The sequence below is a fragment of the Salvelinus alpinus genome, chromosome 35, assembly GCF_045679555.1.
Source record: "Salvelinus alpinus chromosome 35, SLU_Salpinus.1, whole genome shotgun sequence".
NCBI lineage: Eukaryota > Metazoa > Chordata > Actinopteri > Salmoniformes > Salmonidae > Salvelinus > Salvelinus alpinus.
The window spans coordinates 19,292,350-19,312,670 of record NC_092120.1 but is presented as its reverse complement, the minus strand read 5'-3'; the positions used below and the strand labels follow the sequence as shown (position 1 = coordinate 19,312,670).

Sequence of the window (20,321 nt, the reverse complement as noted above, 5' to 3'; positions counted from 1 at the left end):
AAATATTTTACATGTTGCATGTTCAGACCTGCCATAATTTATGTTTGGTGAGTGGGACGTTGCTAAAGTAGGCCTATATAGCCTAAATAGTTCGATTTAAGAAATTCTGCTATGAAAAAAATAGGCCACTATGAAGAATGGAAACAATGTTTTTTGTGTAGCCTATACAGTGTTATGAATGAGTGTGTACAGACTGTAGGCAAGTACACTAAGCTAGACTACAATATTATTTTAGCATTATTTTAGTGCTTCCAAACACTGTTATTTACTGTGTCAATAAATCTACTTTCAAGTGTACTGACTCTTTCCTTTTCTCCACCCATCCCACTACTTCTCCTCCCCTCATCACTACCATCCACGTCTTTCCTGCCTTTCTCTACTTTCCTCTGGCCCTGTCCCTCCCCCTCTCCTTCTCCTTCTCAAAAATAACTACGGCGTACCATGGCGCTTTGCGCAAATCACAACTCTGTCTACGTGGCGCTGCACATCTCTTTTATTCACTCTCTTTTCTCGTTCTTCTATTTGACATCTCCTGTTGCAGGCATCGGGGCTTCTGCAGGATCTGCGTCCGGACTCATAACCTCTTACGATGTTTTGTATTATACCGGGGTCCGTGCATACTTTAGCGAGGAGTGGGAGAAAGCTGCGGAGCTGCTCGAAAAGTCGATGTCAACCCGGGAGGCTCTATTTCGGACCCGACGGCAGTGCCATAAAGAATGTGTGCCAGCGGGACATGACAGGCTCCCAAAACTGGGTATGTGTGTGTTTACTGTGTTGTATGTGTTCGGTTCATAGGGTAAGTGTGAGAAAGAGTATGTCTCTCGGTCTCCACCTGTGTGTGCACTCTGTGCATGCATGAAATATATTAAATCACACATTTCTGTTTGCCACTTACATTCACAGATTGCATTAGGCCCTAGATTATCTCCCAGGAGTCAGTGATGACCCTATTTATGGTCATTAGTGCAAGACAGTCCTGGTATGGTACATTCCAGTAATGTAGCATCTCTGCTGTGTGTGTGTGTGTGTGTGTGTGTGTGTGTGTGTGTGTGTGTGTGTGTGTCCTCAGACACAGAGAAAGGGAATGTGTGGGACCTATGGGCAGTGGACTGGGTCCAGCAGCGGGCTGAGTGTGTGCGGTTCTGTTTGGGACGGGCTGTCACTCCCGCAGGACAGCTTCCCGTGTCTGCCGACATCGAGTACGAGTTTAGCACCCGGAACCCCTATAACTTCCTGCAGGTGGTCTACTGGAAGGTAACTGTTACCATACTCACCTGCTGTTTCATTATGTTCCTGTGCATATGCGTGGCTGACAGTTGAATTATAGCTCTGAAGTGCTAATTGCATGTTAAAGCAATTACATAGGTTATTCCACTGGTCGTTAGTTACTCTGGTATAAGGCCTATATGATGTAATGTGCCAGCTCACTTTACTACATACTGTAGCGACAATATCCTACAACTACAGCTGTGGTCTTCGTGCATTCTAGGTCATCTGGACTTTTAACTTTTATTCTTCATCGTCTACCTCCTCCTCCCCTCTTTCTCCTCCTCCTCCTCCTCTACGTCTTCTACCTCGTTCTCACTCTCTTTTCCCCTCCTCCCCTGCCTTCTGCTCTTCCTCCCTCTCTTCATCTTTTACCTCGTTCTCTATCAACTTTCTCTCCTCCCTTCTCTTCTTCCTCAGCTCGGGAAAGTACAGAAGGCGGCGTCAGCAGCCCACACGTTCTTCGTGGCCAACCCCAGTCACCTGGAGATGAGGAACAACATTGAGAAGTATAGACGGATGGAGGGAGTAACAGAGGACGCATTCCAGGATAGAGAGATGGAGACAGAGAAACACTGGGTAATAGAAAAAGAGTGGGAGAGGAGGAGGGTTGTGTGCGTCTGAGAAATTGTCAAATAAATGGTAGATTGGATGCATAAATAAGTATAAGTATTATTTGTTGTAAGAAATATTCTTTGATTCCCACATGTGGCCTGAGGGTTCAAATTCCTCTCTGTGTGCTTCACCTTAAGTACCTAACCAATCGTAAAAGCCTTTTGGGCTCACACAGTAACCTCTGCATGCACCCACAGCATTCCTGATAACATGTTACTAATGGAGTGTACTATAAATGAGAATACGTCATGTGGACTTCACTGGACTTTTGATATCGCTAAAGCCTAACAGTAAAAAAGAAAATGCAGTTAATTTCACTGCTTTGTTTTGCTTGTCTCCAGCTAGTCTTCATGCTTTCCATACTTACCAAGCCCATTGGGAGTATAGGCCATCGACGACTCCTCTCCATCGCACTCTGTTCTTGATGTTTACCAATTATAGCCAACCTTTCCAGCTAACATTCCTCCCTCCTCTTACCCCCAACCTCCATTCCTCTATTAACCACAGGCCCTGTACGACTCCGCCCTCACCTCTGAGGCCTCCTCTGATTGGACGCACGCCGTGGAGAAATGGGTGGATTGTGTGAACGAGACACTGAGACAGACTGATGAGTGCAGGGCGCAGTGTGAGGTCGCCTCACAGCGGCTCCCTGAGAACAGAGGAGAGGACGGAATGGACGGGGTGTTTGAGAAGGCTGCAGGTGAGAAAAACATGTTTGTTTGTTTAAAAATTTATATTTTTAAGGGTTTTATATATCCTTATTGAGATAGGACAGTGACGAGGACAGAAAAAGTAAGAAAGATTGTGAGTCAGAAGGGCATGGGTCGGATTTGAACCCATGCGGGCATTGGAAGCTGGGTTGCACATGTGGCACTAACCACTGGACCACACAGGTCACAGGAAAAACATGTTTGTGTTCATGAAGCTGGTTGTCTATGCAGGGCTATAGCTCATTCATTGCTAGTAGGCTGAAAATGTCACGCAGTGCATATTTTGTTTGGTCCAAAACAAAGAAAAGATTGTAATTAGTTTGACATGTATAGGATAGTTGTCCTACTATTTTATTCTTATGCTATTCTCTACTTTTCTAATTTTTACTTCTACTTATCGTGTGATTTTTATCTCCTGTTCTCCAGCACTCTCCCTCTCCCTCCTGTCCTGCCAGCAGGCCTGTGTGACTCAGGTGGCGACGCGACCCGGAAGGATTTCAGCCCAGGAGGACTTCCTACCCACACAGTTGGAGCATCTACACATCGCACAGTTCAAAGGTTAGACAGGGGAACGGTCATATCTGAAGTTACAGTAATGACCACATGATGACGCGAACGACAATTATGATGGTAACTCTGCTTCTACTGCAGCTGATGATACTGGCCTGACTATGGCACCTGAAATAAATGTATTATTTCAAAAAGGCTCTGGTGTTTCATACAGGAGTTGACATATCTAGTGAACAATCAAAGCTCATCTCCCTCCCTCTCTCTCTCTCTCTCTCTCTCTCACATATTTCCCGCAGCGGGCGATCTAGGAGGAGCGGTGCGTTCTCTGCGGTCTCTCCTCCTGTTCTACCCCTCAGACAAAGACTCCCTCAGTAACCTGGAGCTCTACACAGAGACACTGGGGGGTGACACTGAGGCACATGGGACAAAGCCCTCCCAGGTACTAATGGTGCTCAGCCTAAAATCAACAACCCCTAGCCTGGCCCACTAGGGAGGTTTCATTTTATAAACGACACTCCTCAAATTTGATAGATACATTATTGTATCTTACTCTACTGTGAAGACCAGTATATTGGTTTTCTCCGTAGGCATCACTCTTTTAATTAAATTAAAATGTGTATATATATGTATGTATATGTGTATATATATGTCTGTGTATATATATATGTGTATATATATGTGTATATGTATATGTGTGTATATATGTATATATGTATATATATTGGTCGCATACACATATTTAGCAGATGTTATTGCGGGTGTAGGGACATACTTTAGGTCCTAGCTCCAACAGTGCAGTAGTATTTAACAATTCACAACAATACACACAAATCGAAAAGTAAAAGAATGGAATTAAGAAATATCTAAAATTAGGACGAGCAATGTTGGAGTGGCATTGACTAGAATACAGTAGAATAGAGTATATACATATGAAATGAGTAAAACAGTATGTAAACATTATGTTATTGCAGGTGTAGGGACATATATACAGTGGGGAGAACAAGTATTTGATACACTGCCGATTTTGCAGGTTTTCCTACTTACAAAGCATATAGAGGTCTGTAATTTTTATCATAGGTACACTTCAACTGTGAGAGACGGAATCTAAAACAAAAATCCAGAAAATCACATTGTATGATTTTTAAGTAATTAATTAGCATTTTATTGCATGACATAAGTATTTGATACATCAGAAAAGCAGAACTTAATATTTGGTACAGAAACCTTTGTTTGCAATTACAGAGATCATACGTTTCCTGTAGTTCTTGACCAGGTTTGTACACACTGCAGCAGGGATTTTGGCCCACTCCTCCTCCATACAGACCTTCTCCAGATCCTTCAGGTTTCGGGGCTGTCGCTGGGCAATACGGACTTTCAGCTCCCTCCAAAGATTTTCTATTGGGTTCAGGTCTGGAGACTGGCTAGGCCACTCCGGGACCTTGAGATGCTTCTTACGGAGCCACTCCTTAGTTGCCCTGGCTGTGTGTTTCGGGTCGTTGTCATGCTGGAAGACCCAGCCATGACCCATCTTCAATGCTCTTACTTAGGGAAGGAGGTTGTTGGCCAAGATCTCGCGATACATGGCCCCATCCATCCTCCCCTCAATACGGTGCAGTCGTCCTGTCCCCTTTGCAGAAAAGCATCCCCAAAGAATGATGTTTCCACCTCCATGCTTCACGGTTGGGATGGTGTTCTTGGGGTTGTACTCATCCTTCTTCTTCCTCCAAACACGGCGAGTGGAGTTTAGACCAAAAAACTCAATTTTTGTCTCATCAGACCACATGACCTTCTCCCATTCCTCCTCTGGATAATCCAGATGGTCATTGGCAAACTTCAGACGGTCCTGGACATGCGCTGGCTTGAGCAGAGGGACCTTGCGTGCACTGCAGGATTTTAATCCATGACGGCGTAGTGTGTTACTATTGGTTTTCTTTGAGACTGTGGTCCCAGCTCTCTTCAGGTCATTGACCAGGTCCTGCCGTGTAGTTCTGGGCTGATCCCTCACCTTCCTCATGATCATTGATGCCCCACGAGGTGAGATCTTGCATGGAGCCCCAGACCGAGGGTGATTGACCGTCATCTTGAACTTCTTCCATTTTCTAATAATTGCGCCAACAGTTGTTGCCTTCTCACCAAGCTGCTTGCCTATTGTCCTGTAGCCCATCCCAGCCTTGTGCAGGTCTACAATTTGATCCCTGATGTCCTTACACAGCTCTCTGGTCTTGGCCATTGTGGAGAGGTTGGAGTCTGTTTGATTGAGTGTGTGGACAGGTGTCTTTTATACAGGTAACGAGTTCAAACAGGTGCAGTTAATACAGGTAATGAGTGGAGAACAGGAGGGCTTCTTAAAGAAAAACGAACAGGTCTGTGAGAGCCGGAATTCTTACTGGTTGGTAGGTGTTCAAATACTTATGTCATGCAATAAAATGCAAATTAATTACTTAAAAATCATACAATGTGATTTTCTGGATTTTTGTTTTAGATTCCGTCTCTCACAGTTGAAGTGTACCTATGATAAAAATTACAGACCTCTACATGCTTTGTAAGTAGGAAAACCTGCAAAATCGGCAGTGTATCAAATACTTGTTCTCCCCACTGTATATATATATATATATAGAAAATGGAAGATGTTCAAGATGACTGTCAATCACCCTCGGTCTGGGGCTCCATGCAAGATCTCACCTCGTGGGGCATCAATGATCATAAGGAAGGTGAGGGATCAGCCCAGAACTACACGGCAGGACCTGGTCAATGACCTGAAGAGAGCTGGGACCACAGTCTCAAAGAAAACCATTAGTAACACACTACGCTGTCATGGATTGAAATCCTGCAGCGCACGCAAGGTCCCCCTGCTCAAGCCAGCGCATGTCCAGGCCCGTCTGAAGTTTGCCAATGACCATCTGGATGATCCAGAGGAGGAATGGGAGAAGGTCATGTGGTCTGATGAGACAAAAATAGAGCTTTTTGGTCTAAACTCCACTCGCCGTGTTTGGAGGAAGAAGAAGGTTGAGTACAACCCCAAGAACACCCTCCCAACCGTGAAGCATGGAGGTGGAAACATAATTCTTTGGGGATGCTTTTCTGCAAAGGGGACAGGACGACTGCACCGTATTGAGGGGAGGATGGATGGGGCCATGTATCGCGAGATCTTGGCCAAAAACCTCCTTCCCTCAGTAAGAGCATTGAAGATGGGTCGTGGCTGGATCTTCCAGCATGACAACGACCCGAAACACACAGCCAGGTCAACTAAGGAGTGGCTCCGTAAGAAGCATCTCAAGGTCCTGGAGTGGCCTAGCCAGTCTCCAGACCTGAACCCAATAGAAAATCTTTGGAGGGAGCTGAACGTCCGTATTGCCCACCGACAGCCCCGAAACCTGAAGGATCTGGAGAAGGTATGTATGGAGGAGTGGGCCAAAATCCCTGCTGCAGTGTGTGCAAACCTGGTCAATAACTACAGGAAACGTATGATCTTTGTAATTGCAAACAAAGGTTTCTGTACCAAATATTAAGTTCTGCTTTTCTGATGTATCAAATACTTATGTCATGCAATAAAATGCAAATTAATTACTTAAAAATCATACAATGTGATTTTCTGGATTTTTGTTTTAGATTCCGTCTCTCACAGTTGAAGTGTACCTATGATAAAAATTACAGACCTCTACATGCTTTGTAAGTAGGAAAACCTGCAAAATCGGCAGTGTATCAAATACTTGTTCTCCCCACTGTATATATATATATATATATATATATATATTGATAAAATATATATATATTGATAAAATATATATTTATTAAAGTGACCATTGATTCCATGTCTATGTACATCGGGCAGCAGCCTCTAAGGTGCGTCTTAGCCTCGGTCTCTGTCTTTATATTCTCAGGAGATAGCCAGGTATGTGAGCCGCTCACTGCAGGAGAAAAAGCTACTCTACTTCGGAATGGAAAACCTCAACTTCAATTTCACCGACCCGGTATGATAAAGTTGTTTATTGATTATCGCTGGATCTGGTTTGGCTCGGAGCCATAAAGTAGCTACTGTATATCTAGGCTATATATGGATCTGATTTGGTCACTCACATTTACTTTCAAACTGAACAATCCTCCCATATAGGATCTCTGGACTCCAGAGGAGGTTGTTCCTGAGTTGCTGAGAGACACATGGAGGTAAGAGGAAAAGTGAAGGAGGAAGTTACTGCAAAAGAGGACAGGAGTGTGGAGAGAAAGGGCTTTGAAGTGCTATTGGGCGGTTGAAAGCCATTTCCTTTCTGATTTCCAGAGCAGAAAAGGAAGTGCTGAATGAGAAATTGAAGGCGGGAGAGAAAGAGTTGGAGATGGACGATAGTGGGTTCTACGCAGGTAAGGATAAACATTAGTGTTTGGCATGTTACAAGCACACATTGATGGATTGGTAATGACAAAAAACATAATTGGCTCGGGTCTCGGGATTGGGAAACAATAATCTGATAAATGTCTATTTGATTTAAATGTGTGTTTGCGTGTGTGTGTGTGTGTGTGTGTGTGGACCCTCTTCCTGTGTCTCACTCATACCTCCGTTCTGTTCCATCCCCCAGGGGGTCCTGTTCCTCAGGTTGGTGTCACCATCAGCATGGACGACAATTCTTTAAATGGAACTAATCGCGTCGTGCTGGACGGAGTTCTAGATCAGAAGGAATGCAACACAGTACTGCGCCTAGCGAACGTAAGCTTGCATATTATTTGCTCAGAAAACAAGACTCCCTCAGACTCCCCTTTAATGAGCCCTGTCCCTTTTGGTGTTTCCCATTGGATGGGAAATAATAGCTGAAACTGCAATATAGTGAAAATCACACCAAGCCTATCAATGGCCATTTAAACTCAGTTTTTCACAATTCCTGACATTTAATCCTAGTAGAAATTCCCTGTCTTAGGTCAGTTAGGATCAACACTTTATTTTAAAAATGTGAAATGTCAGAATAATAGTAGAGAGAAAGATTTATTTCAGCTTTTATTTTTTGTTCATCACATTCCCAGTGGATCAGAAGTTTACATACACTCAATTGGTATTTGGTAGCATTGCCTTTACATTGTTTAACTTGGGTCAAACGTTTCGGGTAGCCTTCCACAAGCCTCTCACTATAAGTTGGGTGAATTTTGGCTCATTCCTCCTGACAGAGCTGGTGTAACTGAGTCAGGTTTGTAGGCCTCCTTGCTCGCACATGCTTTTTCAGTTCTGCCCACAAATTTTCTATAGGATTGAGGTCAGGGCTTTGCGATGGCCACTCCAATACCTTGACTTTGTTGTCTTTAAGCCATTTTGCCACAACTTTGGAAGTATGCTTGGGGTCATTGTACATTTGGAAGACCCATTTGCGACCAAGCTTTAACTTCCTGACTGATGTCTTAAGATGTTGCTTCAATATATCCACATAATTTTCCCACCTCATGATGCCATCTATTTTGTGAAGGGCACCAGTCCCTCCTACAGCATAGCAACCCCCACAACATGATGCTGCCACCCCCGTGCTTCACGGTTGGGATGGTGTTGTTCGACTTGCAAGCCTCCCCCTTTTTCCTCCAAACATAACGATGATCATTATGGCCAAACAGTGTTATTTTTGTTTCATCAGACCAGAGGACATTTCTCCAAAAAGTATGATCTTTGTCCCCATGTGCAGTTGCAAACCATAGTCTGGCTTTTTTATGGCAGTTTTGGAGCAGTGGCTTCTTCCTTGCTGAGCGGCCTTTCAGGTTATGTCGATATAGGACACGTTTGACTGTGGATATACAGTGGGGAGAACAAGTATTTGATACACTGCCGATTTTGCAGGTTTTCCTACTTACAAAGCATGTAGAGGTCTGTAATTTTTATCATAGGTACACTTCAACTGTGAGAGACGGAATCTAAAACAAAAATCCAGAAAATCACATTGTATGATTTTTAAATAATTAATTTGCATTTTATTGCATGACATAAGTATTTGATCACCTACCAACCAGTAAGAATTCCGGCTCTCACAGACCTGTTAGTTTTTCTTTAAGAAGCCCTCCTGTTCTCCACTCATTACCTGTATTAACTGCACCTGTTTGAACTCGTTACCTGTATAAAAGACACCTGTCCACACACTCAATCAAACAGATTCCAACCTCTCCACAATGGCCAAGACCAGAGAGCTGTGTAAGGACATCAGGGATAAAATTGTAGACCTGCACAAGGCTGGGATGGGCTACAGGACAATAGGCAAGCAGCTTGGTGAGAAGGAAACAACTGTTGGCACAATTATTAGAAAATGGAAGAAGTTCAAGATGACGGTCAATCACCCTCGGTCTGGGGCTCCAAGCAAGATTTCACCTCGTGGGGCATCAATGATCATGAGGAAGGTGAGGGATCAGCCCAGAACTACACGGCAGGACCTGGTCAATGACCTGAAGAGAGCTGGGACCACAGTCTCAAAGAAAACCATTAGTAACACACTACGCCGTCATGGATTAAAACCCTGCAGCGCACGCAAGGTCCCCCTGCTCAAGCCAGTGCATGTCCAGGCCTGTCTGAAGTTTGCCAATGACCATCTGGATGATCCAGAGGAGGAATGGGAGAAGGTCATGTGGTCTGATGAGACAAAAATAGAGCTTTTTGGTCTAACTCCACTCGCCATGTTTGGAGGAAGAAGAAGTATGAGTACAACCCCAAGAACACCATCCCAACCGTGAAGCATGGAGGTGGAAACATCATTCTTTGGGGATGCTTTTCTGCAAAGGGGACAGGACGACTGCACCGTATTGAGGGGAGGATGGATGGGGCCATGTATCGCGAGATCTTGGCCAACAACCTCCTTCCCTCAGTAAGAGCATTGAAGATGGGTCGTGGCTGGGTCTTCCAGCATGACAACGACACGAAGCACACAGCCATGGCAACTAAGGAGTGGCTCCGTAAGAAGCATCTCAAGGTCCTGGAGTGGCCTAGCCAGTCTCCAGACCTGAACCCAATAGAATATCTTTGGAGGGAGCTGAAAGTCCGTATTGCCCAGCGACAGCCCCGAAACCTGAAGGATCTGGAGAAGATCTGTAGGGAGGAGTGGGCCAAAATCCCTGCTGCAGTGTGTGCAAACCTAGTCAAGAACTACAGGAAACGTATGATCTCTGTAATTGCAAACAAAGGTTTCTGTACCAAATATTAAGTTCTGCTTTTCTGATGTATCAAATACTTATGTCATGCAATAAAATGCAAATTAATTATTTAAAAATCATACAATGTGATTTTCTGGATTTTTGTTTTAGATTCCGTCTCTCATAGTTGAAGTGTACCTATGATAAAAATTACAGACCTCTACATGCTTTGTAAGTAGGAAAACCTGCAAAATCGGCAGTGTATCAAATACTTGTTCTCCCCACTGTAGATACTTTTGTACCTGTTTCCTCCAGCATCTTCACAAGGTCCTTTGCTGTTGTTCTGGGATTGATTTTCACTGTTCACACCAAAGTACGTTCATCCCTAGAAGACAGAACGCGTCTCCTTCCTGAGCGGTATGAATGCTGCGTGGTCCCATGGTGTTTATACTTGTGTACTATTTTGTACTAGTTTGTACAGATGAACATGGTACCTTCAGGAGTTTGGAAATTGCTCCCAAGGATGAACCAGACTTGTGTAGGTCTACAATTTTTTTTTCTGAGGTCTTGGCTGATTTCTTTTGATTTTCCCACGATATCAAGCAAAGAGGCACTGAGTTTGAAGGTAGGCCTTGAAATACATCCACAGGTACACCTCCAATTGACTCAAATGATGTCAATTAGCCTATCAGAAGTTTGTAAAGCCATGACATAATTATCTGTAATTTTCCAAGTTGTTTAAAGGCACAGTCAACTTAGTGTATGTAAACTTCTGACCCACTGTAATTGTGATACAGTGAATTATAAGTGAAATAATCTATCTGTAAACAATTGATGGGAAAATTACTTGTGTCATGCACAAAGTAGATGTCCTAACCGAATTGCCAAAACTATAGTTTGTTAACTAGACATTTGTGGAGCGGTTGAAAAACGAGTTTTAATGACTCCAACATAAGTGTATGTAAACTTCATACTTCAACTGTACATATACATATAGTAAAACGTTTGGACACACCTACTCATTCCAGGGTTTTTCTTTATTTTTTTACTATTTTTACATTGTAGAATAATATTGAAGACATCAAAACTATGAAATAACACATATGGAATCAAAACCAAAAAAAGTGTAAACAAATTAAAATATGTTTGAGATTCTTCAAAGTAGCAACCATTTGCCTTGATGACAGCTTTCCAAACTCTTGGCATTCTCTCAACCAGTTTCATGGGGTAGTCACCTGGAATGCATTTCAATTAACAGGTGTGCCTTGTTAAAAGTTAATTTGTGGAATTTCTTTCCTTAATGTGTTTGGACCAATAAGTTGTGTTGTGACAAGGTAGTGGTGATATACAGAAGATTGCCCTATTTGGTAAAAGACCAAGTCCATATTATGGCAAAAACAGCTCAAATAAGCAAAGAGAAACGACAGTCCATTATTACTTTAAGACATGAAGGTCAATCAATACGGAAAATTTCAAGAACTTTGAACGTTTCTTCAAGTGCAGTCGCAAAAACCATCAAGCGCTATGATGAAACTGGCTCTCATGAGTACCGCCACAGGAAAGGAAGACCCAGAGTAACATCTGCTGCAGAGGATAAGTTCATTAGAGTTACCAGCCTCAGAAATTGCAGCCCAAATAAATGCTTCACAGAGTTCAAGTAACAGACACATTTCAACATCAACTGTTCAGAGGAGACTGCGTGAATCAGTCCTTCATGGTCGATTTGCTGCAAAGAAACCACTACTAAAGGACACCAATTAGAAGAAGAGACTTGCTCGGGCCAAGAAACACTGGGAATGGACATTAGACCGGTGGAAATCTGTCCTTTGGTCTTGAGTCCAAATGTGAGATTTTTGGTTCAAACCCTGTGTCTTTGTGAGACGCAGAGTAGGTGAACAGATGATCTCCGCATGTGTGGTTCCCACCGTGAAGCATGGAGGAGGTGTGATGGTGTGTGGGTGCTTTGCTGGTGACACTGTCAGTGATTTATTTAGAATTCAAAGCACAATCAACCAGCATGGCTACCACAGCATTCTGCAGCGATACGTCATCCCATCTGGTTTGCGCTTAGTGGGACTATCATTTGTTTTTCAACAGGACAATGACCCAAAACACACCTCCAGGCTGTGTAAGGGCTATTTGACCAAGAAGTAGAGTGATGGAGTACTGCATCAGATGACCTGGCCTCCACAATCACCCGACCTCAACCCAATGAGATGGTTTGGGATGAGTTGGAATGCAGAGTGAAGGAAATTAGCCAACAAGTGCTCACCATATGTGGGAACTCCTTCAAGACTGTTGGAAAATAATTCCTCATGAAGCTGGTTGAGAGAATGCCAAGAGTGTGCAAAGGGTGGCTACTTTGAAAAATCTCATGTTTTGGTTACTACATGATTCCATATGTATTATTTAATAGTTTTGATGTCTTCACTATTCTACAATGTAGAAAATAGTAAAAAAAACAAAAAAAAACTTGAATGAGTAGGTGTGTCCAAACTTTTGACTGGTACTGTAATATAATATAAACACTACTGTTCAAAAGTTTAAGGTCACTTAGAATTTTCCTTGTTTTTAAAAGAAAAGCAATTTTTTTGTCCATTTAAAATAACATCAAATTGATCAGAAATACAGTGTAGACATTGTTATTGTCCTCAACTGGCAGCTTTATTAAATAGTACCCGCAAAACACCAGTCTCAACTTCAACAGTGAAGAGGTGACTCCAGGATGCTGGCCTTCTAGGCAGAGTTGCAAAGAAAAAGCCATATCTCAGACTGGCCAATAAAAATAAAATATTAAGATGGGCAAAAGAACACGGATACTGGACAGAGTAACTCTGCCTAGAAGACCAGCATCCTGGAGTTGCCTCTTCACTGTTGACGTTAAGAAGCTGCCAGTTGAGGACTTGTGAGGCATCTGTTTCTCAAACTAGACACTCTGATATACTTGTCCTCTTGCTCAGTTGTGCACCGGGGTCTCCCACTCCTCTTTCTATTCTGGTTAGAGCCAGTTTGCGCTGTTCTGTGAAGGGAGTAGTACACAGCATTGTATGAGATCTTCAGTTTCTTGGCAATTTCTCACATGGAATAGCCTTCATTTCTCAGAACAAGAATAGACTGACGAGTTTCAGAAGAAAGGTCTTTGTCTCTGGCCATTTTGAGCCTGTAATCGAACCCACAAATGCTGATACTCCAGATACTCAACTTGTCTAATGAAGGCTAGTTTTATTGCTTCTTTAATTAGAACAACAGTTTTCAGCTGTGCTAACATAATTGCAAAAGGGTTTTCTACTGATCAATTAGCCTTTTAAAATGATAAACTTGGATTAGCTAACACAATGTGCCATTGGAACACAGGAGTGATGGTTGCTGGTAGTGGGCCTCTGTACGCCTATGTAGATATTCCATCAAGAATCAGCCATTTCCAGCTACAATAGTCATTTACAACATTAAATGTCTACACTGTATTTCTGGTCAATTTGATGTTATTTTAATGGGCAAAAAATTAGCTTTTCTTTCAGAAACAAGGACATTTCTAAGTGACCTTAAACTTTTGAGCGGTAGTGTATATACACTTTATGAATTCAGGCCCTGATCTTTATGGTTCTTAGGGATATGAGCCAGGGGTGGATTTGGAATTCAGCAATAGCAGAAGTATTCCAACAGGGCTGTAAGCTCATATCCTCCATGATGACTTCCTATGTTGTCTCTGACAGGCAGCTGCGTCCGCTGGGGACGGTTACCGGGGGCGACGGTCCCCACACACACCCCATGAGAAGTTTGAGGGCCTGACTGTCCTCAGAGCTGTCAAGGTGAAAACGATGCATCTCGAGATTAAGTCTATCCGTCTGTCTGTCTGTCGATCTCTCTCTGTCTCACATGGCCACATAGCTAATGAACAGTTGAACACTTTTCTGGTCTGCAGTTGGTTCAGGACGGCATGGTGAACCAATCAGACGCTAAGCTGCTGCATGAGATGGGGGAGAGGGTGAGAACCCTCTTGCACTCCTACTTCAGGAGCCCCTCAGGACTCCATTTCTCCTACACACATCTAGTGTGCCGTAGTGCCATCACAGGTATGGTCCACTCAAGCAATGCCCTCTATTTCTTGGAATGATGTCTTCATATTTCATGTTCATTTCCATCTGTTCTGTTGATTCCATTATGTATTACATTTGTGGGTCTGAATGCAAAATGGCGCAAAGCTTTACTATTCAAATAGGGTTAAGGCCTCTAGATTTCGTCACGCTTTTCCCATTTATAGTGTAACCCAATAGCTAACCCCTGACTTGTATCAGGTGTCTTATCTGCTTTGTGTTATGTCACCTGTTGTGTTACCTGGGTCGTGTTCATTAGGGCACACAATGGGAAACAGTCTTAAACGTTTTGCAACGGAAAACTAAAATGAGTGTTTCTTATTGAACAACTCCAGGTAGTCCCTCCCTATTTCAGTCCATTTTCTTCCATTTGGTGCCTAATGAACATGGCCCTCTTGTGTTGTGTGTTCTGTCCAGGGGACCAGGAGGGGAGACTGGACCTGTCTCACCCTGTTCATGTGGACAACTGTCTACTGGAACCTGAGACCAGACAGTGCTGGAGAGAACCACCTGCCTTTACACACAGAGACCTGAGGTACACACACACTCATACATGCGCACCCACACGCACAAGCTGGCAGGACGCACAAACATACACACGCAGACTGGCAAAACACATGCACACACACAGGAGCATGCAGATGTCTGCACTGTGCATGCACAGACATGTAATTACACGTAAAAAAAAAACACACAAACAAGACTTGGTAGTTGAGCTATACAATACCACATACACTCCCATGTGTATGTATTTGGACAGTGAAGCTAAAATGGTACATTTGGCTCTATACTCCAGCAGTTTGGATTTGAGATCAATTGTTTCATATGAGGCGACAGTACAGAATGTAACTGTTTATTTGAGGGTATTTTCATACATATCTGTTTTGCCATTTACAAATGAAAGCACTTTATGTATTTTGTCCCCCCAGTGTGAAGAAGTCATAAATATTTGGAGAAATTCACTTACAGCCTATCAGAGTAGTCAAAAGTTTAGTATTTGGTCCCATATTTCTTGCACACAATGACTACATCAAACATGTGACTTTACAAACTCGTCGGATGCATTTGCAGTTTGTTTTGATTGTGTTATGTTTTGCACAATAGTAACTTAATGGTGATTGGAGTTTTATTTTCTTCTAAGTGAGTAGATAAGATGTTTCTGAAAACTTTAATTAATCCTGATAATGGCAAGATTTAAGAAAAATCATTCATGAATCATGAATAATTATGAGTGAGATGACGTTCAGAGGCTAACAACAAAACATGCTAACCTCTCACCATTACATATAATAGGGGAGGTTAGCATTTTTGTGGGGGTATGATCTATATTCATGATTGTGGGGTTATGAACATCATTATTCATGATTCATTCATGATTGTCCGTAATCTTGGTAGCATCCACATTAATGTAGAACTGTTCAGAAACATCTTCTATATTTATTTACAATGCAATTGACTCCAAAATGACACGATACATTATTCACCTTTCAGTTCCTATTGGGCGAAATATAATCCGAAACACAACCAAAACAAATTGCATCCAACAAGTTTGTCACAAGTCACAAGGTTGACGAAGTCATTGCGTGCTAGGAATATGGGACCAAATACTACACTTTTGACTGCTTGAGTACGCTATAAGTAAATACAGTGCATTCGGAAAGTATTCAGACCCCTTTCCCTTCCACATTTTGTTACGTTAAAGTCTTATTCTTAAATTGATTTAAGAAAAACATGTTTTTCTCATATATATATATATATATATATATATATTTATTATATATATATATTTTTTTTAAATACCTTATTTACATAAGTATTCAGACACAAAGAGACTTGAAATTGAGCTCAGGTGCATCCTGTTTCCATTGATCATCCTTGAGATGTTTCTACAACACTAAATTCAATTGATTGGACATGATTTGGAAAGGCACACACCTGTCTAGATAAGGTCCCACAGTTGACAGTGCATGTCAGCAAAAACCAAGCCATGAGGTTGAAGGAATTGGATTGTGTCGAGGCACAGATCTGGGGAAGGGTACCAAAACATTTTTGAAGCATTGAAGGTCCCCAAGAACACAGTGGCCTCCATCATTCTTAAATAGAATACGTTTGGAACCAGCAAGACTCATCCTAGAGCTGGCCGCCTGTCCAAATTGAACAATCGGGGGAGAAGGGCCTTGGTCAGGGAGGTGACCAAGAACCCGATGGTTACTCTGACAGAGCTCCAGAGTTCCTCTGTGATTTCAGGCAGGAGGGTGTGAGGAAATAATGTGATGTGCCTCTGGCAGTGTGTTATATAGCACCACTACGTTTGTTGACTAAGCAATACAGATGGCAACTGACAACTTTGACTAGACTTGTTGTTAAATGCCGACTAAGACCATGTCTGATTCCATTCCAGCGCTGTGCTCTATCTGAACGATGACTTTGACGGTGGGGAGTTCTTCTTCACAGACAGGGATGCCAAGACTGTCACAGTAAGTCACTTGACATTTAAAACTCAAGTAGAACACTTTACACTGGCTGATCTTCACATGAACTTTGACCTATGCCCCGCCGGCCACACCGTGACCCGGTCATCACTATCTGGCCATGCTAGAAAGGATGGAAGCACAGCTTTCTAACGTATGCAATTCGAACCTTAACCCGTTCAGTAACTGTACACCTAATATTTGCCCTAACGCTAAATTAAGAACAAATAGTTTGTGTTGTGTGTACTTAGTAAGTTCTGATGATATTGCCTCTTCTATCTGTTCTAGCATGGCCCTTATAGAGGCTACCCTTTCTGATGCTCTCTCTTTCTTTCTGTAGGCCCGGGTGAAACCCGCCTGTGGTCGACTGGTGGGGTTCTCCTCCGGTCCTGTCAACCCCCATGGTGTGACCGCGGTGACCGCAGGCCGCAGGTGTGCACTGGCCCTCTGGTTCACCAAGGAGAAGCACCACAGGGATATGGTGAGAACTGTTATTGGATTGGTTGCTCTATATAAGCCTGGCCCAGATCAGATATGTTTGGCATGACAATAACCATAGGAGTTGGCAAGACAGCACAAACAGATCTGGGACCAGGCTAACGCTATAATGCTATAGAGTTAAAAAAAAAAAGGGATAGAGTTAAAAAAAGGGAGGACCGACTGCTCGCTAGATGGTAATGTTGGCTGGCGGCCATCTTGGTAGGGAAATGAAGTTGAAATTGGTTAGTGTTGCCCCTAACCATTTTTTAAAATAAATGTATTGTACTGTATTAATGGTTAGGTAGGCGAAGCTGATCCTAGATCAGTGGTTAAGGTGAACTTCTACCACAAGCGGTGAAGTTACAAAAGTGACTGCAAGGTTATTGTTCATAGCAATGTACTGTACATAGCAACAAGATCAGCTGCAGACAAACAAACAGAACATACATGCAAATGTAATGGTTGTTTCTTTCTCATTTTTCACATCTAGCGCTGACAATTTTAAAGCTATTTTCCCTATGCTAATTAACTTTTTGTTTAGATAGCGCTTTTGAAGAATAAGTCAACATCAGCTAGGGTTGGTAGTCAAATAACATGTGACAATAGGCACTTTTTTATTTTACCGTTGGTCGGTTTATTAATGATCTATAATTTTAAGGTTGAACTTGAGGAAAGTTCCAGCACAATTTTCCCTAGATTTTAAAGGAGCACTTCTGCTTCCTACCCCGCTAGCCTGGATTTTGTCTGATCACGGCTGTGGTGTGAATACGGTCCATTCAACCTCACTTTACCTCACATTATTGTACCTTCTGTGCCTCATGCAGGAGAGGGAGGAGGCTGAGGCCCTGTGGGCTGCGGATGGACAGAGTGTGACGAAAGGAGGAGAAGTAAAAGAGGAGGGAAGAGAGGGCACCCCTGCTCGGAGTGGTAGAAGCGGAAGCCAGTCGTCGAGGAGTAGAGGGAGGGGCAGGGTGACGGGGGGAAAGGACGAGCTGTGATGAGCTGCTGTGATGGATTTAAAGACTGAACCACCCACGCTGAACAGCGGGGTAGTCCTGTTCACCTCCCCGTCCTACTTGGTGGACCGTCCCGGTCCAGCCACCAGTCCCCTCTCCCAAAAGACCATAAACTCTTCTCTATTTTTACACCAGGCTTTTCAATCCCTACCCACGCTCTTTCACTTTCACTTCTTTTCCTCTCTCTCTGTCTCTCTCTCTCTGTCTGTGAGACCATTTATGAAAGAAGGTATTTTTGTCCATCTTTCTCGCTCTCTCTTGCTCCTTCAGTCTCTCTTTGAGACTGTGTTGTGTGATTGTGTGTCTTTCCACCCCCTCCGTTGACAATTGACAATCAGTCCATTTGTGTTACAGTGTATGCCTTAGTGTTTGCTATGTAATAACTGTTACATACCTGCTGGAGAAAAGTAAAAGGAATTGAATAAAAGTTATTCAAAATGGTGGAGAGGGAGTGAGAATGAAAAAGCCCTTGTTGCAGATATAGAAGAAAAGCCATAGCTGAGGTGCTTCTGAAGTGGCGTCTTCCCTCTGTCTGAAAGAGGTATTTTGAAATCCCCTTTATTGGGTCAATGCCATACATTACACACATGCACATTAAAAACATGACATAGAGACATCCACATGAGGTAGAGACATCCACAAAAGCTCTCATACACAACCCTGTAGAAGGTTAAAAGGTCAACTCCAAACCTCCTGCATGACCTGTTTAACCCTTTACACCCATACCCTTTTGCGGGTTGAAAAAGGCAGATTTAGAACGTAGTGGCTGTACAGTAACATGCTATCCATGACGATAGAGCTCTGGCTCTGCGCGTCACAGCGCTGTATGGGTTTTGACTGACTGCCGTTTTGAACTTGAGCACCAGCGCTCGACAAGAAGTTGCCCTCCCGCTAATTGGGCCACCTTTGCAAATGTTTTGTTGTCTGAGTGAGCGAAATGCTGTACATTTAAGATGACTCGATGTATTTTGAAAGATGCGACGTTGCGGATTATAATAAATACAGCTTTTGAAGTCATACAAGCAAGCCAAATACCCATATGGTCCAAATGTGCACTTCACATTTCCAAATCCTAAAACTCATGTCAACGTTTATGATCACTGTTTGATGTACAGTTACAAGGTGACATGGCATCATACCCTGGGTTGTTCTGTACAGAATGATCTTATGTTTGTTTATTGTTAAGACAATTTGCTGCGGCACACGCACCTGAATGTACTCATGACTCCTTTCTATGCGCACCAAAATTACGATCTGTTTCTCTGAATTGCCTTGTGAAAGCCTAATACTAAGATCGTACAAAACTCAGCAAGTCATGTTGTCAATAGAACAAGCTTTCAAATCATGCTCACCTGAACCAGATTGCGATTTAAAATGGACCGTTTTTGGATTGCGTAAAAAACACCAGTAATTGTGTGATGGCTGTGACGCAGGGTTGTGTTCCAAACAAAACAACCACAAGGGTGCTTGCTCTAGTTCCTCGACGGCACAGCTAGGAGAGCATTTTCCAGGAATATCTTATAATACGTATCTAGAATATTTTCTGATTTCGTTATCAACAAATGCGGCCGGCGAAAAGTACCGTAAATGTCAAATGCGCATAAACTCAACAGTGTAATGTTTCAATTCAGTCTCGTGTCAGTTGAACTGTTGCGTACTCACATTATCTACAAACTGTTCCCTTTCAATTGCTACCATGGTTATGCATATGGTTTTCATACATGTTCTGGAAGAAACATTTCAATGTAGCCCTATCCATATAGGCCAATTCCCACGAGTGTAAAGGGTTAAAACATCAACTGCATGTGCCAAGAGAGAGAGTGAGTGAGACTGAGGGAGGTTGAGATAATAGGTGTGGATTCGTAGAGTCCATTAACCCGATTACCTCAGTGCCAGGCTGCCCTTGAACTGTGTGGAGATGAAGACCATGAAACCAAGAGAGGGTAAATGTGTGAGTGTCAGAGATGGAGGGGCGGTAGAGAGAGGCAGAGGAGGGGAAGGGAGGAGAGAGGTAGACAGATAAGGAGAAAGAGATGTCACACCTGCTTAGGGACTAGAGCATGCAGTACAGAAACA

At 42.9% G+C, this 20,321-nt stretch overlaps 1 protein-coding gene across 1 annotated transcript; it reads left to right on the top strand.

Annotated features, from left to right (window-relative positions):
- Positions 1–307: 307 nt before the first annotated feature.
- Positions 308–18,685, top strand: LOC139564299 (prolyl 3-hydroxylase 3-like). Its single transcript, XM_071383704.1, has 16 exons — positions 308–754; positions 1,070–1,254; positions 1,687–1,845; positions 2,389–2,581; positions 3,018–3,149; positions 3,398–3,540; positions 6,983–7,072; positions 7,213–7,265; positions 7,378–7,457; positions 7,673–7,800; positions 13,898–13,993; positions 14,107–14,257; positions 14,696–14,813; positions 16,680–16,755; positions 17,090–17,230; positions 18,054–18,685. The coding sequence occupies exons 1-16, from the start codon at positions 442–444 to the stop codon at positions 18,225–18,227; spliced, it is 2,232 nt and encodes a 743-aa protein (XP_071239805.1). The 5' UTR covers positions 308–441; the 3' UTR covers positions 18,228–18,685.
- Positions 18,686–20,321: the final 1,636 nt, after the last annotated feature.